The following is a 26,344-nucleotide window of genomic DNA, read 5'->3' as shown; positions in this document are numbered from 1 at the left end:
TGACTTACTCAGAGAATATGGACATACTACTGAAAGCATTTCAATAGGAGCCATTTTATTCCTGCACCATGACCAGTAGTTAAGATACACAAGACAGATTATCTAACATTCTAACCCTATCTTTCCCACCTAAACACAGTCATATCATGCTACATACTCAGCCCAGTGACCCCCCCAGTGCCGTAAACTGTTGCACTGGTGTGAGCTGCCTTGTTGACTGGTTTTTCTCTGCTCTCTCATTACACTGCTTTGATGCTTCTGCTGACACTTTGGTTAAAGTTTCCAACACCACAGCCATGTTGTTTAAGGACAACACTCCTTGCGTGCGTGCATATATCTGTGTGTGTTAGACTGAAAGTGTGTGTGTCTGTGTGTGCCGTAGTAGGTCAGGACGGTGAACCAAACAACATAGCAGCCACACCAGCATCTGGGCCCCAGCCTGTAGAGTCATGGTGTCAGGGCGGTAAACACACACATACACACACTCAAACATGCACACTACAGAAAATCAGTGTCACATTTAGGTTGGCTCTCTCCCAGTCCTTCCCTGTCATTTACTGTATTAGCTGTGGTCTTGGTGCTGAAATGGCCCATTATGTGGGCTCTGTGAGTGTGTATGTATATGTGCGTGTGAGAATATGTGTGCGTGTGTCTGTTTGCATGAATGTGACTGATTATACTGTATATGTGTGTTAGTGTGTGTGTCTGTGAGAGTGAGTCAGAGAATTGTGTGCGAATGTGTGTATGTCTGACTTTGTGTGTGTCTCTGTATATGTGTGTGTGTGTGATGCTGTTGTTGTTTGTCTCCCCACACCACCACAGTTCTGGAACGGCACTGGCCACACACCCTTTGATGTGTGTGTGTGTGTGTGTGCGTGAGTGTGTCTTGATGTTGCGGCCACAGTGGATGACAGGACGTCCTGCTCTTTCTCAGCAGGATCCTTCCTGCAGCTGCCTGCACACACACGCACACACACAGGGTCCATCTGCACATGGTTACCTCACCCTGCTGGCCTTTTTCATCTTCTCTTGTCTCTCCATTCTCTCTTTCTGTCCTGTGCTTTCTATGAGGAAATGACATCACTCCATATGATTTCTTTGTCTTAACCTTACACTACAAGTGTCATTTAAGTGGCTTTAAATGTGTCTTAAAATTCAACATATGCTATAAACCAAAGATCCCTCCCTTGGGAAATTTTTGTACTAATTTTCAGTATATTAAATATGATTCCTTCATATTAAACTATTACAATGCCATAAAAAATTCCAAGTATCCACCCCACAAATTGTATTCTCATCAGGGTGGAAAAGCCCTCAGAAACACATTTAGACCACCATGGGACACAAAAAAATATTAAACCCAGACTAGTGACTAATGAGTGGATTGAAATTTGTCTGCATTCACAGCTCTTTGAGACAGGGTGACCCTGCAGTGCCTGTAGTGTTCAGTGGAAGGGGGAAAAACGGAAGCACATGTGCCTTTTTTCATTCATACTACAGAACAACAACATTTTACATGTGTTTTCCAGATAAGTTCACAACAAACACACTTTGAAATTGAATTATGCAAGTAGAGTAGATTTTGTTTGGTACAAGTCCAAGTCTACCATCTCTTGTGTCTAGTGTTGGTCAGTGGTGAGATGGTGGCTGCCATCAAGGTAAGGCTGGTTGCTAGAGAGCAGAGACAAAACATCTCTAGAGTTCAATTTTATGGTGATTTATTTTTTTACACCCTTTTGCAACTTTTGTTGTCCCAGTCCCTGTTACTTTTCCTCTTATTTCAGTCACCTCCCATGTTCAGTATTACAGAGTTAATTTAGTACACCTGGGTGAACAGAGATAGAACTGGTAATACTTTTCATGGCATTAAGGTTTTGGAACATGAGTATTAATGAAATATTGAGCATTATGAAGCATCTACCCAAAAAAATCAGTGAGTGTAAATAGGCCAGACAGTATTTTTGAGGCTTCTCCCTTTCACGTATTGATCTGCCTTGAATTTATGAAAACAGGCCAATATAAATCTACACATGGTCAACAAATAATCATAGGCAATGACCCATGTGTAGGTGCATGATGTCATTAGGTCTGTTCCTTCCCAATCCCAGCGACACAGAGTAGTAGCAGTCCCATCGTGCTGGACATCAATAAGAGACCAATAATATGAGTGTCATAACAACAGTCAAGGAGATCAGCATGAAACAAGGAAATAGCTAAACAGAAAGTGTTACACCCCTGTTAGAAAAAAAGACCATCAGAATGGTGCCATCACAACATATCACAGAGCTGCTTGTATTTGTCTACTTTTAGATGAGATTTTAATAAGTTGGTCATAGTTTCTTACATAACTGGGTATCTTGCAGAGCCCACCAAGTTGATCAGTTTTTAATGCTCAGTATTATCTTAGCAGTGGACAGTTAAGGTATATGACTCACTGTTTTGAACTTTCATTATCTTAACAACAGGCTGATGTAAATGTCAGCATCAACAGTTTTCTTGATTATACAGTTGAATATTAACTGTGCAGCATACCTAAAATAGATTTTTTAAAAACTATGATCAACAAATATTTGATTATCTAAACTGCCTGATTTAATCCTTTTTCTTCCACCGAGTCAAAGTCTCTGCTCTAAAACCCCTGTATATAACAATAACCATGAATGCATGCTTGCTGGTGCAATCAACATATCTCATTTGAATCAAGCACTTTTCATAGACAAACAGTGTAAAGTAGTATTGATCAGTTTCACCATAGTTAATTGGGTAAACTTTACACAGACGCACACTCACAGTGCCATAGGTTTTCACTCTATTCAGTGTCTATGAAGGGAAGTAAATATCATGAATCTGCAGCAAACTCCTGGTGTTTGCCAGCACAGCTTCACAGCTCTGCCTTCCACTCTGATGCTGCCAGTGATAGCGCTGGTGTGTTTCTGTTTTTGTGTGTTTGTTGTACAGCATGCACTGTATGTATGTGTGCTCTGGTCTCAGGAGAGGCACAGCTCGTTGGCTTCTTAATGGAGGCTGTCTCCTGCATTTTCTGTGTGTGTGTGTGTGTGTGTGTGTGTCCACATGAGTGCATGTAGCAGTTAGTGTTGTGTATGCATACGCACTGTGAAAACAACCTGTTGGTGGGTTGCATTATATCTTGGCTTTCAAGTATATGCAGTTTCCTATCAGCTCAATCTATCTAGTTTCCTTTTCCAGATCGCTACACATGCACATGAAAAAACATACTTACTTGTGTGTGTGTATGTGTGTATGTGTGTGTGTGCATGCATGCTGCCCCTCCAGGATTTATTGTTGCTCACCACTGTGGCCCAAAGTAAATGGATGACGTATCAGCCTTGTTTTTTCTCCTTCCATTGTCTGAGGATCATCTGGAAGTGTTTTAGACGCCGATGGCTCCTTAGTGCGGGATGCTGTGAATCATTCAGAGACTCCCCATAACAATATTTCCATTGTTTATTTGTTTTCTCTTTTTCTGTGTTTTCCTGTCGTCTGGTTGGAGGAAAAACAAAAGGGAGATCGAAAAAAGCAGAAGATTAGTTTCCACAAGAATAAAATTGTTGGAGAAACTGTCCTAAGTCTCCACTGGTCAGTGGAATATCATGGATGTTTGCTTGTTTGTTTGTTTGTTTTGTCTTTAATTAACATCTTGGGATTCATTAGCTTTTATTTATGAAGTTTAAAAACAGAGAGCAGGTGTAGAATAGAAATATAAAAATATCAAACCTATTTTTAAAATGTAAACCTTTTTTCAGGAAAATCTGTTCTAATGAGAATGGTAATTGTGCTTTAATCAGTTCAGTTCAAATTTAGAATGCAATGTGTGTGTGTGTGTGTGTGTGTGTGCGCACGCATGCGCGCACCAGGATTTTGGGGATCCTGCATATACTGTCTATGGGTTCTCATCAGTGACTTCATGCTGTGTATGTACATTTGTATAGTAGTGCAAAGACTCAGTTATTGTGGACACGCACACAGACAGCTGCGGACACCACTGATGCATAGTTCTTATTACACTTCTTTGTAGTCTGCTTGGGGTCTGCTTAGAGGAGCACATGCGCAGTTTGTGTCCTTGTAGTGTTGTGGCCACTTGGACTGGGTCACAACAAATTGGAGGGTACACAGGCGTCCACAAAGAGCCTCACACACACCCTCTGATGATGAAATTTACATCACTCGCACCCTAGTGGAGCCGCAATCCACTCTTGGATTCGGAAAGTATAATTCTATAAGCTTAAGTGTAGGTCGGTATTGTACTGAATATGAATCTAGCCATTCTTCTATGTGTGTGTGTGTCTGTGTTTGCATGTGACTGCTCATCCCACTGTGTGTGTGTATGTGTGTGTGTGTGTGTGTGTTTGTGTTGGCTGTGGCCAGCGGAGATCGATGGTCTGTAAAGTGGATTCCTTATTGGCCTGTTTGCTTTGGCAGCTCTTGAAAGAAGCCCACTGATTACACTCCCAGATGTGTCATACACACACACACACGTACACGTACACACACACACACACACACACACACACACACCACTGTTCACTGCTGCTTGCTTTCATGTCTGTCTATGTGTATGTTGAGGAGGAGGGGAACATACATACTTACCATCCTTTAACCTTTTGTGCTTTGGCAGGTTACATCTTCACAAGGTCTCTCTCTCTCTCTCTCTCTCTCTCTCTCTCTCACACACACACATACACACACACACACACACACACACACACACACAGTGAAATACATAGAAGTTTTAATATATCTTTCCAGTAAATATTGTGACACTTGGTTCATCTCAGGTTTTTTGGTGTTTTTGTGTGGATGACAATCTGAAACTCTAAAAGACATTTATTTTTGCTTTGCTTGTTCTCTCATCCATTTGATTGAAGAGTGTATCACGGCAGGATAAGTACAGAGGTTACTACAGAGGTTTAGAAAGCCTGAAGATGAAAAGTGAGGCACAAACTTTTATGGATCTTAATAAATTGTGCAAAATGTTTGGAAAAGCCTGGGAAATAGTCTAGTTTTAGGATGATGTTAGCATGAGCCATCCTTATTTTTACAAAAACAAAATTATATTTCTCAGTCTGTGTCATTGTTTTTACAGTACGGTAAAGTAATCAAAACTATTACCAACTCTTAAATCTATTCTTAACCACAATAATGACTAATAATTATTCTAATTTATTAAAATGTTAAACATAATCATTAATTTACCTTAAACATAAACCCCCCCCAATAATAACCTTCAGTGCATTAAAGAAACCATTACCAAAATCTTCCCCTGTTCTTAACTTAAATCTGAAATCTGATATCTGTGACTATTATTACTTAGTATAACTTGTATAACATGAAAGCTAACACAACTAAAAACTAACCTTACTTGACTCCAAAAATGAAATAAAAGGTAAAAATTCAACACGTCCACATTGTTAATAGAGATAAAAGGATGTTGAACCCAGTGGTTTTATTTTTGAGATTTGGGTTAATGACTAAATTCTTGGTCTATATTTGGAAATATCCCTCAGAGAATTGTATTTTTGACATTAGTTGTTACGTTTCTACCTGAAATTATGTTCTCATTATTTCATTTTTATTTAATTGAAGCTTTTCCGTATATCAGGCGGTGGGTGTGTATGGAGGTGACAGAGTGGTTGTGACAGCATCTATCTGGCTAATGTTGTTAGCATGGAGTCCCTGCCTCCTACCAGCATGTCATGTCAATATCAATGCAAAGCTGCTTGACTGCTATAGAAGATGGTAGGATAGACAGGGAGTAAAAGGCTTTGGTGTGTGTATTTAGGAGAGTGAGGGTGTATGTATTTAGTGACTTCTAACTGAGTTCAGTGTGTGTATGTGTGTGTGTGGCCCAATAAAAGCCTGACATTTTTACTGCAGGTAAGTGGAGGGTGAATTTATGGTGCTTGTTTAGAGGCCTAAGGAGGCTTGGTTGGCCACGAGCTGGACACACACACTCATGCACGCACACTTACTCACACACACTTTTTTTAAGTTGACTTTTCCAGCTCTAGTCAGATTCATATTCATGCAGTCTGACAAGTTCTTACACAGAGCTGAAACCACACTCTCCTACCAGTGGACTACTTCTGCTCCTCATTGGTCAAGTTGGTCCAAGGATTCAGGCTGATGACTTCCAAGCAGCAGAACACACTTCACTTGTAGAGCTAAGCAACTTTTAAACTGCAGGTGACACAAAATGTTAGACATAAAGCAAGACATAGGATTATGTTGCAATGAAACATGATGCCAGAAGGACACAGAGGTGTTTGAACAAAGTCAAGAGGAGCAAGCTCCAGTCTGTGACACACAGAGCAGACAAAAGGCAACAACAAGGAGATGAGAGGAAAGAGGAGAGGAGGCCATTCCCAGGTGGCTGCTTGGCTTCCAATACAATTTTCCCCAAACTTGATGAGGAAATGAAATGGGCTAACCCTCCTCTCCATCCAATACGATTAATTCCCTGTAAGATGCTTGCTTTTAGACCCAAGAGAGAGACACGATAATGGAGGATTTATTCGCTTAGAATGAAGAGGCTAGTGGAGTAGGGTTGGCTGTTTCATAATGCTTTTCTCTCCACCTCAGCTGGCTGTTTGTCTCTTTCTCTCCATCTCTATGTCCACCCCCGCTTTCCTGCCACTCAGTTATTCGCTTTCTTGTCTTGCTGCCTGTGGTTGCCATGAAGGACTGAGCACATGAGACATGGGTTTATTGTATAACTGGTTAGATGGAGTACAAGTTGTCTGAAGTGTTGTCTGTGAGTTGAAGAATACCTTAACCTGCTGGTAATGCAACTGTACATCTCTCAGTCTATCCCCGCTGGCCCTCTCTGTGGTGTGATAAGGCCAGCTTAGGGACACATTAGGCGAGGCAGGGCGTTAAGATCAAATGGGATTGTGGAGGATTTCCAGGAACACAGGGCTGTGGCTTTGGTGCTGGGAATCCTCTTCATTTGCCCCCCACCCCCACCCCCGCCCCCCAGAGAGGAAGCAAGGCACAGTACAGTATTCATCACCACTGTTCACAGCACACCACAGCATGCAGCTCGACACCTCTGTCCAGCCTAGCAGCCAGGGCAGAGGGAAAGAGATAGTGAACAGTTGTCTACTGTGTCAAAATCAGGTTTCAACAGAAAAATGACATTGATTGTAGCCAGGGTTAACACTCAATTAGAACTGCCTGTCAGATGATCAAATAGCCTCGGAAAACCCCCTCCCTCTACACCTTGGTATGGCATCTGACAATTTGTATAAGTTTTATAACGCAGCTTCATCAAAAGCACAACACTGGCCAATCAAATACGTGCAAGGGCACAATCAGACAAGAGAAGGCTTATTCAGGATAGTATGGAAGCTTCTCTCTTCTGTAACATGACTGCTGTATTTCTACTGTTTTGCCTTGTAAGAATTAAGAAGAAAGATAAAATGATTCCCAATAAATCCTGTCCCATAGTGTAGTAAACAGCTGGGCAGTGTTTTGCTCTCACATAAGCCTTCAAACTCGATCTTCTACTCAAACTGGCCTTCCTGGATCCTATTCCGCTCCCACCAATGCAACCCCTTGTGCTGTTTTAGGACAGGGTTGTTTTCTGTCTGAACGCTCCCTAAATGTAATAATTGCTCCTTTTAGGTTTTCATTTTGAATATATGAGAAATGTTTTTTATAAATAATCTTATGACATGACAGGCTGCCATGCCATATAATGCTATCCCTTCAGTGTACACTATTACTAACTGTGCTGCCAACATACCACCCCCTCCCACCCCACCCCACGCATCACCCAATCCTGGCTTTTACTGGGGATGGGGTGGGGGGCAGCATTGTATATGAGTAGGTCTGTTTTGTAAATAACACTAAGGTATTTATTTGTGCTGTGTCGCAACTCCAGTAAACAGTGGACAGGACCAGTTTAGATTTGGATTGGACCACTTCCCAGAAAAAATCAGAAGTGAAGGAGTGTAGGAGTTAGATTGAGGCAAGGCGAGAGACAGACAGCAAGGAAGGAAGTGAGCAAATTCTGCGTGATTGATAAAGGCCTGCGACCCTTTCACACACAGTCTGTAACATGCAGATGACGAGGCATATACACACTGCCTCTTTCTCACACACACAAACGCGTATATACACAGGCGGCGACACACAGAAACCCTGTAATTGAATATCGTGCAGAAAGCAAACATTCTCCTGTAAACATATCATCTGTCACCTCTATAGCTTAATCCATATCCTTTATGCCAAATGGAGACACACACGCGCACACACACACACCCCTGCAGCCTGTCAAACAAACAAATGAAGCCAGAGTCCCTGTGAAAGTCATCACCATGACCATCCCAGCTTCATCATCACGTTAGCCTGCTCCATTACACAGCAATATGATCCGGCCTGAAATCAATTAGCTAGCCATGCTAGCACCGTGAAGTGTACACTCCCCATTCTTTGTTTTGGTTTGACGGAAAACAATGTCTTGCGCCCAGAAGGGAGTTTTAGTTGTGTGGGTGCCACGTCTCTGACCAGATGAAAGATGCTTTGTACCGGTTCTGTGATGACTCTGAATATAGGAAAATTATGATGCTGGCTTTGGCTGTTTATTTATTTGAGTTATAGTTTTAGAAATGTATTAAACATTTCAAGTAACAGTTTAACAAATGGATTATATTCCTAATGCTGATATGGTCCCCAGTATGATATCATCAACAGACAAGAATCAAAAACAGATATTATGCAGCCATTTAGCTGCTGAAATGTAAAACCCTGTAGATTCTAGCTTCCAGATCAATTTAAAAAAATAAAATAATTGAACTGAAATATTTCAGAACACTTTTGGCATTAAAAAAAATCTACACAGCCATGGTTGTTGAAAGCTAATTAGCCAGTTCTTGATTTTTGATTAGTGGAATCACTTGTGCACAGTTATTTCACATAGATTTCAGCTTCAGTGAAGTTTGCCATTTAAAGCTGTCTTGTCAGTGCTCCTGACTGAGTGTCCATAGAGGTGCAGAGAGTCGCCATCAAACAAATTCATTTTGTGTCATTGTCATTTTCTGTTGTTACCAGGCACTTGCTGATGATGGGAATACAGTTATGTCAAGCAAATGACATGCATCTCCTTGTCAAAGGAGGACAAAGCCCACCATTTAGTGTTTCAAACCGGTTGCAGCCTACAGCCCCATTTTATTTTTCCACACACCAGACAGAGCAACCCTTGATTAAAGTAAATTATATTTTCAAACTCAACTTATGAGCATCAGAAAGGCTGAGGGAGAAGTTAACTGCATGTGGCTGCATTTAAATTTTGGATGTGACATAGGTAGTTGTAAGTGTGGTACCAACCAAACCAAAAATTAATTTAACTAATCATGTCCACAAAAACACATCACACTCATAAGGATTGTACATACACCACATAGGTCATACATATAGGCTGTCAGTGGAGGCCTGCTCATTTGTCAGCTAACACACCCTTTCAGGGATCTGCTTAGTATTACACATATGGGCACCCTCTAATCAGTCAGCCCTTCAGCTCATTATGAATGCCCTCTGGATACCAACAACAGGACCAGGGAGAGGTCTTTTCCAAGGCAACTTTCATTTCCCTTCTCTTTACACCTCCACACCCTCTTTTCCTGCAAAGTTCATTAGTGCAGCATAACCATCAAAAGACATCTAGAGGGACAAACCATGCCAGAATGACTGGTGGCCCGTTCATTTGGGCACAAAGCTCTTTACAGATGGGCTCAAATGGTTAAGAAGATCAGGCTCTTGGTTCACTCTGTATGTGCTATTGTCAAAACAAGCATGTCAATACAGTAAGTTTCCTAATCAATGTCAGCTGTTTCCTATAAACATATTGAATTTCCTCCTCTGCAACTGTGTAAATTTGTGGTCAGCCTGAATGAGTGACAGTCTTTCTTACATACACTAAACATTATCTGATATATAAATGTAGATTACGTGAATGTCCTCTGCTTCAAATGTACTCAGATTCTCAGTCACTTTATTACCCCCTTTAATGGGTTGCTTGCTATTTGCTCCTGTCATGAGCCCCATCTTGGACTTCACCCCTGAAAAACTTGTTTCTAGGTTGTTATTGTACCATTTCTAAACTTTCTCTGGCTGACCAGATTTCTTTCGTTAGTGAAGACTGTCTTGAAGCTTCTGAATACAACGTTGATACCATCCAAGAGTGTGGCCCTAGCAATACAGATGTCAATACATAATACTTGATCTGTATAACTACATTGTTGCTACTCATCCCTTTGTAAATGTCTTCATCTGAGATCTTCTTACAGCAGTTTCGTTGTTTTTTTTGTTAGGTCTTGTCTTATCTCAGTCTCTGACAAGTAATGTCAACAACATTGTTCCATCCTAGTGTCAGTAGTAACTTAAATTTTATTGGTGGATGTGGGAAAACTACATTATAGTCTTTGGGAATACATGGAAGTCCATTTTTAGGTTTAGGCCTTCATTTTAAGGGAACTTCTGTTTGTCTGTGTGGGAGAGAGCGTACGTGTTTGTGAATAAGAGATGACATAGTGCTGAGACAGACACATACAAGCCATAGCTTCCTGCTAAACTGTTAAGCCTAATTGTGAGCAAAGCACGGCTGCTGTCTAATGTGACATGCTTCGAATTAGCTTTGTGTGTGTGTGTGTGTGTGTTTTAGGCTAGTCTCGGACTTGTCTGCAATTAACTGTATACAGGTTAATGCGTCTTCATATCTGAATGCCATATGTTTTGGCGTTTGGTGCTTGAGTGTGTGTACATACACATGTGTGAGTGTGTGTGGTAGTGAGTAGAGTGCCTTGAGGCAGACCCTGGTATTGATGGGGATTACTAACACTTAGCTGACACCACTGAGACTGCAAAGGGAGTAAATGATTTAGAAGCATTGGCCTTAATGTAATGAAAGAAAGGCCCTGCCTGTCAAGAACACACACACACACATACACACACCTACCTATGTGTGCTAATCCTGTGAGCTTACATCTCCATTAACACTAACCCTGCACCACAAACCTAGTCCACAAGATAGCTAGCACTCTCAGTGTTTCCCTGAGGATATCAGAGACACTCTCTTTCACTCTCTGTCTCTCTGACACACACATACAGACACACACAGCCTGAAGGGATGTCAGTATGGGTTCACAGTATAGTCACAGATGTGTGTGTTTGTGTGTGAGTGAAAGTCTATTAAAAGTGTGTTTTGTAAAGTTATCTATATAACATGGTTTTATTGTACATGTACATTAACTGAATATACAGATATATGGTATATTCAGAAAGTATTCAGACCCCCTCACTTTTTCACACTCTGTAGTGTTGCAGTTTTATGCTAAAATTAAACAAAACAACATTTTTTCTTTCCTTCACCAATCTACAATCAATATCCTATAATGACAAAGCCAAAACACATCTTTTAAAAATATTTGGGGGCTTTTATTGGATAAAATAGTGAGAAAGAGACAGGAAATGGGGAGAATAGGAGAGTGACATGCAGCAAACTTCCAGCCAGATTGGCAGTCAAACCGGGCTCCAGCTGGTCAGGGTGCTAAGGCCCATGCAGTACATGCCCTAACCATTCAGCTATAGGGGCACCCCAAAATAGAATTTTAGAAATGACTGCAAAATTATTATCACATTGACATAAGTATTCAGACCTTTTACTATGACACTTCAACTTTAGCTCAAGTTCCTCCTATTTCACTGGATCCATGTTTCTGCACCTTGATTGGAATCCACCTGTGTTAAATTCAGTGGATTGGACATGATTTGGAAAGGCACCCTCCTGTCTATATAAGGTCTCAGCTGACAATGCATATCAGCAAAACCAAGCCATGAAGTCAAAGGAACTACCTGCTGAGCTCAAAGACAGGATTCTGCTGCATTGAAGGTTCCCAAGAGCACAGTGGCCTCCATAATTCTTGCATGGAATAAGTTTGAAACAACCAGGAGTTTTCCAAGAGCTGGCTGTTCAGCCATACTGAGAAAATCAGGGGAGATGGCCTTGGTAAGAGAGGTGGCCAAGATCCTCACTGAGCTCCAAAGATCCTGTGTGGAGATGGGAGAACTTTCCAGAGGGGCAACCAGCTCTAAGCGTCATGTCTCCCCAGATATGAAACATCTCAAAGATGATCATGAGAAATGAGAGGAACCTGACCTAAAATTCAAGTGTCAAAGGGTCTGAATACATATGTGTTGATATTTCATTTTTTACTTTTTGGTAAATTTGCAAACAACAAAGTATGAAAAACTTGATTCTTTATGAATGCACTGTATATGTGCAATATAGCATTAAACTGGTGTATGGAGCTTACACTGACCCTTCAAGGCCATATGACTCTGACATGCTGGATGTTTCCTCCCTGCCCACAGCTGCATAAAAACAGGCTGATAAAAAAATATATGTATTTTTTTATATATATTTAATGTATTCTCATCCAACCCCATGTACAATAAACTGCATTTATCTACAACTAATTTACATCAGCAAAAAAATTAATGCTAAGAAACATGTTGAAGCATTTTCCTTCCCCATGAAACTACCCATAAAAACTGATTTTTTTAAATATATTTTGAATGATACATTGTTTACGTCCATGTTTGCTTGATGAGTCCTCTTCTTCACTGCCTTTGTCGGCACATTAGCCCAATTGTTGCCGTCATACAGCCAGCAACTGGAAATGAGCTGAATAGTGTGAAACCAAAAGGAGGATTTTAATCATGCCACCCACTTGCTCCTTACGCCCTTTGTGTTTTACATTAACATCACACATCACACTGTTGGATGTAAAAACATTTTTTGTTCACACAACATGCCAGTAGGTAGCTGACAAATTCTTTACAAACAAACCTCCTGATAATGAACCATTGGTCAAAAATGTCACAATTGCACTTCCTTGTGGAAATGTATCAATATTTGATTTTAAGGTCCTTTGTTAGATTTCCTTCTATGCACCCATTTGTCACAGTTGTTTCCAGCTTGTTATTATGGTAATCAATTTTACATTTGACCATTGCAGAGTAGCAAATAACACAAGGTTCTAGTATAACCTCTACCTTTAGTCCAATGCAACACTACCAAATGACCACTGAGTTCACTCCAAAGTTCTTAACTAAAGTCTTCACAAAAACTGAACATTTTAAACTTCACAAAGATTACAAAGCTTTTCTGTTGGATCACAGCTTTTAGAGGTGTGCCTGATAAACTTGAAACTCAGTGTAGTTCCCACCTGAATTACTGTACCACCTGATTTATGATCTGTTTGTTAGTAACAGACTGTTCCTGTTTTCCCAGTGCCTGACTTCCCAGTAACACCACTCAAGTATACTCTCACACACACGCACCATTACAGATTATACAGCACCCATAATAAAGGAATTTGTTTGATCAGCCCCCTCGCACTAAAGCCTAATTGAATTAGCATGAACCAGGCATTAGCGTCTAACTGCACAGGTAACCCAGAAACAGCGGCATGAGACCACAGAACATTGCCTTACCTTCACCTGTGTGTGTGTGTGTGTGTGTGTGGCCCTTTTTCAGCCTGTGGTTAAATGGTTAGGTTAACAAATGACTGCAAGTCTATGTAATGTCCCTAAAACTGACCTAAATTAATGTGTGTGTGTTTGTGTGTGTGTGTGTGTGTTGTTAGATTTCAGTCCTAGGTGAGGACATGTTTGAATTAATGTGGCCAAGTTTATTTTAGGTTTTTAAATTTTGTTTTAGCTTTTAGTTTGCTGCCTACTTTTTATTGGAACCTTCTTTCAAAGAAACAGAAGAACAGTTACAATCATCATAATGAATATGCATATATGTGTGACAGAGGCGATTGTGATGTGCACGGTTGATGTAACATCCAACTGTGCCATCCTAAGCCCCTGCTGTAAAGGTATACACACACACACACACACACACACACACACACACACACACACACACATCCTGCTGCAGTGTGATTAAATCTTTAAGGAAAGTAGCACTGGCTGGAGGGATAAGTAGGGCCAGTATGTGGGGGCTAACAGCTGGGTGGAGAGTGGCTTTTAATCCAGCTGGGTTTTAATATGACGGAGGGAAAAACAACAATCCAGAGTGAGTGTTTTGAATCCCCCACCTCCTGCCAGCAACACACTCTCACATTTCCAAAGGCTTAGACAGAAATGAAAAAGAATAAAAGGAGAGGTCACCAAATACATTCGGATGCCAAGGAGAGATACAGCACATGCCCTTTCACACCAATACACTGGACTGACAAGGCTGATTTAAGTCCATTGCAACATTTTCAAATGTTTGATGAGAATACACTTAAGTAAGCATGGTCATTACTACGTGTTTCTGTAGTAATTTAATCATTTCTTCTACTGTTGTCTATCTGTATATACTGCATAACAGCTTGACTCTTCCATGGTCTCTGCAGTATGCGTTCAGGCACTGTATTGTATGTTTGTGTAGATATTGGCATAAAAAGAAAGAAGAAAATAGACTCGCAGTGTCTGTTTTACAAAACTATTACCATAGGAAATAAAAAAATCAGCCTAGAAAGCCATTTAAAATTAAGGAAACACTATGCTGGGAAAGTTTTTCAATGAACATATGGGCATATGAAAATTATATTGACATAGAATTTAAAACACTCTGTCACCAATGATATATCAAGATTTCATTCATTCAGAAGCAAAATGAAGAAAAGTGTTTCAAGCATTATTTGGTTAAATGACTCTACAGAGTGAATACTTCATTGTCATGTAGCAAATGCCATATAAGCCCTACATGCCAATATTAGTAGAGCTTTCATTCATTAATATTAGCCTGACTAATCAAATCTGACAGCTTTTGGTATTATTACTGTTTTTCCAGGATTTCATTGAAGACGCTCCCTTGTCACTCATTGGGTTAATTTTTGTTTTAGAAGCTTTGCTGAAACTACTGATCATCACCACCAGCTATCAGCAATCTGTAGTTTAAAGCAATCAGTATCGGCCCTCAAATATCCATATTGGTCAAAGTCTGGTCTGATAAACCTAAAGCTCTTCCTAACCTTCTGCCAAGCTCTTATCATCCAGAAAAGCCACTGCAGTCAAAACCTTTGATCTGCCTGGCTTACTGGCTATCAGGGAGCAGACTACAGCGTGTGTGTGTATCCTGAGGCCTGGCCAGTCTCAGCTCCGCTGCAGGCCAGTGACAGGTGCTAATGCTGGGGCGAGAGGCTGCACGGGCCTCCATGCTCCCTGCTGTGATAACACTGACTGGCCTCCAAAAGCATACAAACACTAACACACTCACTCTCACACACACAATGGCTTAGCTTCCTGATAACTTTGCTGCACTTCAGAAGCCACCAGTGTGTGTGTGTGTTGGATTGATTTTTCAAAGGATTCCCCTTTAGTGCCAGCAGGCCTTCCATCAAAGCCAGCCATGAGAGCATGGTGGATCTCTCTCTCTCTCTCTCTCTCTCTCTGTGTGTGTGTGTGTATGTCAAACAACACTGTTTTGCCTTAGAGGTGATATGATGTTGTTATGTCCTGCACAGTGGTTGATTTAATGCTGGATAACTGGGATGTGTGTGTGTGTGTGTGTTTGAGGAGGCTGAATTGAATTTTGTAGCTGTAAAGGCCGATCTGTACAAGACAGCTTAGTGTTACTGGGTGAAGTGTGGCTCATTGCTTATAAAGGTACAACCCACTAATACCTCCAGCTGACCATTTGGCAGAGGTTTTACATGCCTACATTAAATCAGCCCTTTCAAAGCTGTTCACACAAGTCTTAGTGTGTGGGTAGATGGTGGGATTTCAGCACACTCTGCCCAGGCCCCCATGGCATTCATGGCAATATGTGATATGAATGGCAGTAATTTGATACAGTCTCTAATTTAACATCTAGTGAATAAATAATTCATTTTATTTCTGATATTTTAGTTTAGCTAGAAAATATTGGTTTTGTTGAGTTGCCTCTACCTTCAAATTTACCACTCACCCACTATTTCCATCTATGTTTTCCACACTGTTCTTCTAGCATGTACACAGAGATACACATGCAGAGACAGATTGTGTATAATACATGCTGGTCTCTCCAGGAAGAGAGCATCTCTTCTGTCTTTGTCTTCACTTTTTACCTTCATGTTGTCCTGTCTGCCCTCTCACTGGGGTTTTGCTGATATCTGTAAGGCCACTAGGCAGCACGGTGGTGCAAACAGCAGCGCTGTCGCCTCACAGCAAGAAGGTTCCAGGTTCGAGCCCCGGTTTACCTGGGGCTTTTCTGTGTGGAGTTTACATGTTCTCCCTGTCCCTGCATGGGTTCTCTTTGGGTACTCCAGCTTCCACCCACAGTCCAAAAACATGCATGTTGACTTGCCCGCATGTTAATGGTTGTTTGTCTACGTGTGATGGACTGGTGATCCGTACGGGACGTACCCCACCTCTTGCCCAATCACACATTTCTTCCCTGTGTGACTTCATTTTGAAGTTAGAATAGAAGGAGTGAGGCTAACAGTTTCCCCCAGTTTCTAGTCTTTGTGCTGAGCTAGGCTAAGTATGCCCCATTTTTACATCTGAACTAGATACACTGACTGTACAGTCCCATAAATGCTTGACTGTTCCTTTTTAGATTTAGATTAGACCTCTTCTGTAGATTTTCCCACCAGTGAACAGTAACCATTAAAATTGTATTATGAAGATAGTGCGCTTGTTTGGCTCAGCCTTTTCTTGCGCGTCACTGTCTGTCACATATTTCCTGGGTGTTAACAAGGAGAGAAATGCTGATATGCAGAATTAACCTGATGATGGTGATGATAAGCTAAAACTGAAGCTGTGAGAACAGTAAGTCACAGGGGAACCTCACTAACACCACTACAAAATCATCATTCTCTGACTTTTCATCGTTTAGTGTTTGCAGGCACAGTGAAACAGAATAAACCAGTTTTAGTGTCTGCATGCCTGCTTCCCTGGCTGGCTAACTTATCACCCACAAACAAAAACATGCACACGCACACACACAAATACACACAGAGCGAGAGAGAGAGAGAGAGAGAGAGAGAGAGAGAGGGACAGAGAGAGAGACAGGTTGCAGACTCTCTGGCTCCAAAGCACAAGATCTCTCTGATTGCAGAAATTATGGCAGACAGAAAGGAGAAAAGATTAAGATGCAGAGTAGGCCTGTGTGGATTTGGTTTGACAGGCATGAAGATTGTGTTGTGCTTACAAGTTGTTTGTTAGGTGTGTGAGTTTGTGACTCTAAAGCAGCTGATCGGCTGGACTCCAGTGGAACTAGAGTGTAGTAAATTCATTTATGTTGTACTGGGAGAGAAATGTTTTGCTGATATATTCATTACTGTAAAAGAGGAGGCCCTCTTTATAAAGGGAATACATTTTGAATTTTTATTAGAAAAAATACATTTGAATTAGAATTAGAAAACAACAGTGAAATGATGATTACCTGCTCTGACATTTCCAAAAATTAAACAACTGCCATTACTGCTGACGCATAGTTTCCAACCCACTGTAACTCACCTTAATGCAAAAGAAAACCTTTTATATTCCACCTGTGGGGAGGAGGGTTAGTGTGGATCTGTGAGCTTTGGACAAGATTTTAATTTTGCTAAAATACATGTAAAATTATAATTCACTGAGTTCCAGTCTCTTATGTGAAGAGTTTAAAACAGGGTCAGAAATGAATTGATGAAATCAAATTGAGTCATTGATTAGAAAATATCAGGATTAGGCCCAATCCTCATCTTGCTGATCAGCTAACCCTGTGTGTATATTTGTTTGTGTTTGTAGGTCCATTTGATGGACGTGGTGTAACCCTGCTCGAGGTGTGTGGTAGCTGGCCAGAAAACTTTGGCGTGCCACGGCACAACATCGGATCAGCGGATGCCAGCGACGAGGGTCTGCGGGAGAGACTGGCCGACGCCATGTCTGAGTCCCCCTCCAGGGATATAGTAGGATCTGCTACAGGTCAGTGGAGAATTGACAACACACACACACCTGAATATGTATTAACATTTAACATGGAAACGTATCTACAAGCATAGAAGTTCTGTTCTATTTTCTGTTTATTTTACCACTGGAGGAAGAATTTCAAATAGATCATAACTTCAGGTTAGTTACTCAGTGATTACGATCCAGAGGGAATACTGATGATGGCGGTGCCATCACAGTGACATTGTTTCGGCTCTGGTTTTTCCAGTCTAGATTTAAATCCAAACTGTGGTTTTACAGTGTGGGTATTACAATGACAAGTGAAGATCTGAAAAAGGGAGAGCTGACCCTTTTTTCCCTGTTGTATGAATGCCAAAAAAAGTGGTATTGCAAAGTAAATCTGATCTAAGTCTGAAACAACAACAAATAGACAAGTTAAAGGATCAAGTCTTTACGCACTGCTCTTGATCATTTTTGTCACTGTGGACATTCATAAAAAACACTCTCACCTCAAGAAATCTTTTTTTTTTTGGCTATGGATGTTTGTGCAAGAGAAATCAGACTTGAAGGAGTTTGTTAATGCCTAAGAGTTTGTTTTACAGTTGGTAACGCACAGCTCTCTATGATAAGTTTACTTTTTCAAAAATCTCCACACAGTCAGCACACCAGCAATCAGTGTGGACTTAACTGTTAATCATTTTTCATTGTTTTGATTGATAATGCTCTCAGTGATCACATCCTTCAAAATTGATGCACTGTCTTACCACTCTGACTCAACCAAACTCAGCCAACAAACCACCAACACTCTGTATAAATTGAATTTCATAAACTCCAAATTACCAGTTTAGGAAAGTGGGCAAAAGATGCTGAATCTAGAACATGATTTAGTTTTATGGGACTCTGTGGTATAATACCTGCATCCCTAGTAACTAGTAAACAGTATACTTCAAAGTTCCCCTGTAGTATATTTGACAGTGTAGTTGCAGTGTTTACTTCCATTACATTTTCCATTACTTTACTTAATAAAATAAACTTAAAGTATACTTCTTTGGCTTTAACTCTCCATTCCTCAACCCCATGGAGGAATTTTATGGCTACTATCTGCAACTTTAAGCAAAATATTGTCTAAAATGTTTCATATGCCTGAGCGTGTAGATTTTACAGATGATAGTGGTCGATCTTGTGGCAATGTTTCACACACAAAAGGCTCCTCATTGCTGATCTGATTCACTGTTTTTGGTTCTAAGTTATTATGGATCCCTTTATAAATGTGTCCAATCCAGCTAATATTTTTTAGGCACTTTGACTTCCTCACTGCATTACCCAGTATACAGTGCTGCCAGGTCAAGGTCCCATGATGGATTAGCTCACCACTCTAGTAGGATGTTCAGGTTGTCTCTGTGTGTGTGTGTATATACACATACATGGATGTGTGTGCGCACTAGATTTTAGCATATCTGTACACACCTTGCTTTACTTTGAGGCTTCCTGCCTGCATGTGTGTGTGCATCCTTGTGTGTGTGTGTGTGTGTGTGTGTGTGCGCGTGCAGCAGACATGCCGTTGGCCCTGACAGTCCAAATGGTTAACTCATTTAGGAAGCGCCAGTGCTCTTTCTCTTTCTCTTCCCCCCCTCCTTAAGTGAACAAGAGTTCCTTTGATTTAAATGTGTGTGTGGGGCGGGGGTGGGTGGGGGGGGTGGGTTGGGGTTGGGGTGGAGTGGATGGATAGGGTAGGGGAGTGGGGGGCTCACAAGGCCCTAATGGATTTAGCATCGACTATCACCCCCCCAACTATCCCCAGCCATATCCAGCCCCCCCACCCCACCCCTCCACCCCCTGTTAGGCCTTAACCTCATTTGTAGCTCTCTCTCTCTCTCTCTCTTTCTTCTCATCACTCCCCCCCACCCTCCACCCCCACCCCGTGTTTCTTCATTAGATTAGATGTTGGAGACTCCCGGACACTAGCAGTCAGTCTCCTCTTGTTCTTGTTCCCTCCATTGCCTAACATCTCAACCCCCATCACCCCCTCCACCCCTTTAATGCAACACAAAATTCATTACTGATCACATTACATCAAAATACACCCATGATACATACACACACACACACACTTTCCTGCGCCTTGAGCTGTGCTGAAGACATCATCCACAGGGAATGTGATGGACTTGCTGGTTCCTCCATCCATTCATACAGACAGAGAGGCTTCAGTCTCTGTAGGCTAATCTAATAGCATGGCACTTCTGCGCTGTAACATATAGGAAATGTTCCTGTCTGCTGTAAGGAGGAGAGTGACACAGATGGTCAGGAGTTGTCATTTTATGAGGAAAAAGGACTCTGCTGTCAGTGTTGTCCATCGCAAAATAACTGATGGTTACATTTTGCAACAGTTTTCATTGGAACTACTAATCAAACAAGTAGTTCCTATGAAAACCACCAACAGTGTTTTTTATGGATTAATGACAGTAACAAGGACACCAAAAAAAGAAAGAAAAACAGTGAAAAAGTCATTGTTACAAAAATAAAAACATTACCACATAAGATATGATGAGGTATGATAAGCCACACAAGTAAACTGAAGTGCCATAGCAGCAGAAATAAGAAGAGATTTATAGATAATTCAGAGTACATGAACATGTCCTACATAAAAGTAAAGTACTCAAATGCTTTATATAACCTTTTGTTGAATTTATGTTTTGAAGATGGTGATTTAACTAGAGTCATGTAGTAATTGCAGAAATGTGTAAGTAAATATACAAATATATGTAAATGTATTTTAATAATTTGCTTCAAATCAAAAGCAAAAGAAAAGACATTTGTTTAAGTTTAAAAACTTTCATCTTGAGTGAAAAGCTTCATCATCATCATCACCACAAGCTGTCTGCCTCCACCCAGGAGCAGACAGGAGCCAAGAGAAAATGGATTGGGAGGAAAGATAGATAAATGAGGTTTTGTCTTTGGTGTCTGAGTATGGATTGTCACACAGATGTGTAGTCTGTGACAGAGAACCTGTCAAGTTTGCTGTCTGTAGCCAAAAAAGACAGACACCAAAAACTCTCCAACAGTCACATTCATCTAAATAATCCAAGATGAAACTGAAACTCACCATGAAAAGAATTCATACTCCAAAACAATACAGTTGATGAAACCTTTGTCAGATCCTAGTCTTGCGTACATGAGAGCACCATCCATTTTCAGGCCCTAGTCCTCAAGCTATAGATGAATAAATGAAGCACACAGGAATGTGGAGCACCAGGCATTTCATTCCTTTTCTTTATTATGGTGTTTCTACACACGCATTACAAATAACGTTAAAAACATCCCCTTGACCCTGACACCAAAGATCTGATTTCCCCTGTCCTTCTGTAGAAACAAGACAACAGTTGACATGTCCTATGAACCACCTATGATTGACACACAATACACTCCCCCCTGGATTTAAGCAGGAGAGTTGTGGCATTCAATTAATTGTTTACATCTCCATGTTAATATAGTATGTGCACTGAAAGTGTTTCCGTTGTTAGATGAGCTGTATTTGGTGTGTTTAAAGGCTTTGTGAATGTACATGTGTGTGTCTCTTGGCGTGAGACTGAGATGGGCAGAGGCAGATGGTATCTTGCTCAGTGGCTCTATTTGCCAGGAGCTGTGGCCCCAGTGCTTAGACACACAGCGCAGTGGAGCTGCTAACATAGACCTTGAACCAGATTGCAAGCACACTCACACACTCACTCACCTCTATTTCTCTGTCATGTTTCCATGTAACTGTTGAGTAAATTTTCTGCAAACTTTTTAAATGTCTACATACAGGTAATTTCAACTGAGTCTGTCATTATCTGAACAATTCTACTGCACATTTTTGCTCATCCATAGAAACAATTCAGCAAACACTAATTTACAAAAATAGATGTAGATGGAAACATAACAACAAACAAGACATTTTTCTCTATCTGTGTGTCTCCTCATACACTCAAAGGATCTCAGAGCTGGAATGCTCGCTGATGTAACAAATCACTGTCTCTCTGACATTCTCCTCCAGCTCACACACACACACACACACACACACACAGACACACTCTCTCGCAGATTCACAGGGAAAACAAAGCCTCCAGTCAGGGTAATGGGGCTCTCACGCTAAGGCCGAGACCCAGCGTCGCCAGCTCGGAGGGCAGGTGACACTCACATAGAAAGATGGACGGACGGACAGAGGGAGAGAGAGAGAACAGAAGATGAAGAAGAGGAGGGAAGAGAGAGAGAGTCACTGACGACTAAAACACACTAGGGCTGAAATTAGATTTGCCTCCAATGATATAATGTTGCTAACTAGATTTGGCTTATTGGTGCCTGCCCAACATAAATTCCATTGAAGCCATATGGAGAGTGAGCTACTACTCAACACAACCTGGTGTATCTCAGCTGAGACCAGATGCAGCTCAGCAACAATGGCACTTTTTATGTCCGTTTACTTGCATCTTGTCATTTCACAATATACAATATTTTAAGTGGAAGGATATTTTTACTCTGTCTCCATCTTTGGTGTTGAATGCTTATTGTCATGGTGTCACTTCATGTGCATCAGAAGAGCTTTCCAAGGAAAGAGATACCAGACACTGTGTGTTTGCAGCACAAAATGTAAACTGTTTCATAACAAGTTGAATCACTCTGGTGTCATGTCAGTCAGCCATAGTGAACAGCTAAATTGAGATTTGTCTCTAATTTGTCTCCAGTTATTCCAGTTATTCCACATTTCCACATTGTACGTACAAAATTACAAGCTTTATGATTACACTGAGACATTTTAATTTTTAATGTGGTTCAGTATCTGTTATTTTGCCATTAGCTGATTTTTAAATCCAACATCCACCAGTTTTCATTTCCATATCACAAATGTTACAAGTAAGTATGTACAAGTTCAGTTGAGGTTCAAAATGCAGAACTATGAATGCATAGTCATATCACTGACATAGACCAGTACATTGCTCACTGGTTTAAGGCAGGACCACAGATTATTTGTTAAAAATCAAAGTAAAAAAATCAAGTAAAAAAAAAAAAAAAAATGTTTTACAGAACATCATTACTGTTGAATTTGCATGTGCCATTTTCAATGCTACAAGCACTACAAAATAATTTTAAATCATTACAGATGAGGCCAAAATGTGTAGTGTGTGCAGTCAATCATTCAATCAGTTAACTCACTGTGTCTGGTTGATGAATCGGACATTTTCTGACTTTAGGTAGGAAATTTCCCATTTTCTTCACTGAGTTTTATTATTAACCTAGCTAAGATGGTAAAGATGAACTGTTTCTCTTTGGACAGAACACAAACTGGAAGTACAGTGTTTCTTTTTGTTGCCTTTTAACTCCATTGATCCAGAATAGGGTTAGCAGAACAATATACATCCTATCAACTTTAACTAAACAGAGCTGTTTGTAAATTATTTAATCAGTCTATTGTTTGATTTTCAAAAGCTGGCTTAAAAACGAGCCAGTGTTTTGAGATTTGTTTATTTTGGTTCTTACTGATACAAGTCTATGATGGCTATATTTATGACTCACAGTATCATCACACCTCATACAGTGAAACTGGATAATTTGAGGTTTAAGTTAAATATCTGTACTTATGGTGCCAACAGTGCTTCGTTTGTGTTTCATGATACTGTGCTGCAGTATGTGTATGCTGGGTTTAGTTTCGTTGATTGATGAGGTGAGAGTGCAGGGGACCACCCACACCCAGTGGGTCATAACCATCTCTTGTTTGTTAGATCCCAGCTCAAAGAAACTTGGGAGTAATACTAATAGTAATAGTAACAGCACGAAAGTCAGCAGGCTCTCTCAACACCTGACTCGACACAAATATTTGGGAGGGGGGCTTTCTCGGAATAAAAAAATATTAAGTATTCTCTAAGATCTGAAAATATCTGTGTGTGTGCATACATGTGTGTAAAAGAGTGTGGACACATGTTATTTTTATTAAGGTTTTGTACATATGTTTGTGTCATATGCATGTGTGTGTGTTTGTGTGTGAGTCAGACTGAAGACTAATGACCAATTGTGGATGGCTTGTCCAGTTGGGGACGAAACACATGTCCCCACTGGGGAAAAGCTGATATTTGGGTCAGTGGTTAAGGGTTAGGTAAGTAGTGGTTATGGTATGGTCTAATGTCCTCAAAAGTGACTGAGATCAACATGGAGTGTGTGTGTGTGTATCTGTGTGTGTGTGTGTTCGCGTGTATGTGTGCACTAAAAGTATATACACGTTTGTCAGTGTATGTGTGGGCCTGTATTTAATTAGCTACACCCTTCACATCTTCACATACATACAGTACAGTACAGTTTCAGCAGGATATGCATGCAGAGTCTATACTTGCGTGTGTTTATGTACATGTGTTTGCAATTATTAGAGTCTGTGTGTACGCAATCAACATGTGTGGTTGGAAATGTGTTTCTATCAACTACCTAATATTATTTGGTCAAATATATACTTAAGTGTGTGTGTGTGTGTGTGTGTGTGTGTGTGTGTGTGTGTGTGTGTGTGTGTGTTTGCTGTTGGAAACTTGACTGTAGGCCTCTGGCTTGGTGACACACTGTATGTATGCTTTGGGAGAGTTCCACTGTACTTCTGATGTTATCACCTCAGAGAAAACATTAGCTCTCTGGCCATATGCAGCTCTGTGTGTGTGTGTGTGTGTGTGTGTGTGTGTGTGTGTGTGTGTGTGTCTGTGTGTGTGTGTGTGTGTAAAATGTATAAAAGATAAAGAAAGTTTGAAATAGGAAATCTCTGTTGATGTAATTTCTCAGCGTAGATTGAGGGTTTCCTCTCTAACATGGAATCGTGTGCATGTATTTGCGAACATATGTGATTATGTTGGTTTTAGCACTTGGCCTAAAACTATCTCAAAGAAACAGCACAATGTTACTTATCTATCTCACCCCATTTACTAATCAATATTACACTAGACAGCATTGCACTTTAATAGCATGCTATTTTTCCATTTGGACCAAGTGTTCCTTTTCCATTTGATGAATGTGCACTGTATATTACAATAACCTATCAAATGTAATGCTTTATTGTTTTAATGCCACTGGCAACTGCTAAGAGCCTGTAATCTACCGTATGCATCTAACTGGTGTTGGGCTTCTGACTGGAAAAATGCAATACATTACTCATTACTGTTACTCATTTCTGAACCACCAGAATGGCTTTAGTTATTAGTCCCTGTAGGCAGTAATTTGTTCATCTACTCAATATTTTTTTGTTGACTGTCTAGATTTTGGTCTCGTCCTCAAAACAACTTGGAGAATTCTTCCCCAATGTACTGAGTGTCTGTGTGAATGATCAGAATATTACTTCTGTCATCACTTCACTCATTCTACATGAAAGGTAAAGCCATATCTCAAAAGGGGCCCACTGTTCTGTCATCCTACATTCAGTAAACATTCAACATACGTAATGTTGCTGGTTGAACACAACACTTTTTGGTGTATGTAACATTGTCCTATGCATGGGTAATTCTGTTTAAGCTGTGTTTTACATGGCTGTTGTGAGACCAATGTAGTTCACACACACACACACACACACATATTACTGGAAGTATGAAAAAAAGATACCCACCCATTTCTACCTTTTGTATGTTACTGCAGGTCTAACTAACAACTGAGTTTAAGCTGGAATAGCTGTGCACATTGTACTAATATTCAAGTCCAGGCATATCAGTGATCAAGGCCTTGAACATCAGCTTTGGACCTTGCCTTCCACCCAGCATGGCACCCACCTTGTTACTGAAAAATAATGCAGGGTACAGATGCTAATCATCCCTCAATGTGAAGCAAACTGCATTATTTTTCATAACCACATGGGGCTGTCTGAAATGTCCCAGTTATAACATGGCCACTTGCCAGCAAACATCTGAGCATTTGGTATTCACATTTTGGTGGAATACACACTTAAAATGTAGACTTTATGTTGGCAACACCTTTAATTGAAATTAACATTAGTCTACCTATTCAACATGCTGAAACAACTCAGAGCCTAATAGTCTTCCAGCTTTGACTATGAAGTTAGAACAGTGTTGACACCACTACTTCAGAGCCATGTGGTTATCTGAAAATAATGTACACCTTCCTGCCAATCAAAATCAAGCAGCCTTTGTATTTATGGTACATATAGTACAATACATATGGTCACTGACCACTTCATTAGGAGCACCGTATTAATACTGGGTAGAGCCTCCTTTTACTCTCTAAACAGCCTCAGGTCTTTGTGGCATGGATTCCACAAGATGTTGGAAACTTTCCATTAAGATTCTGCTCCATGTTGACATGATGACATCATTTCTTCTGCACATTCATGCTGCCAATCTCCTGTTCTACCACATTGCAAGGGTGTTCTATTGGATTCAGATCTGGTGACTGGGGATAACAG

The 26,344-nt window shown here is 40.6% G+C and overlaps 1 protein-coding gene across 2 annotated transcripts in view; it reads left to right on the top strand.

Annotated features, from left to right (window-relative positions):
• The window catches only part of bcas3 (BCAS3 microtubule associated cell migration factor), a 313,902-nt gene that overhangs the window by 264,236 nt on the left and 23,322 nt on the right, over window positions 1–26,344 (top strand). For both annotated transcript variants that reach the window (XM_018701002.1, XM_018700994.1), the window contains one exon: window positions 17,788–17,964. In XM_018701002.1, coding sequence (XP_018556518.1) covers window positions 17,788–17,964 — 177 coding nt within the window. The remainder of the gene's footprint in view (window positions 1–17,787; window positions 17,965–26,344) is intronic.

Source organism: Lates calcarifer, linkage group LG21, assembly GCF_001640805.2.
Source record: "Lates calcarifer isolate ASB-BC8 linkage group LG21, TLL_Latcal_v3, whole genome shotgun sequence".
In the NCBI taxonomy this organism is placed as follows: domain Eukaryota; kingdom Metazoa; phylum Chordata; class Actinopteri; family Centropomidae; genus Lates; species Lates calcarifer.
The sequence above is the reverse complement of the archived record's forward strand: the minus strand, read 5'-3'. Positions and strand labels throughout refer to the sequence as shown.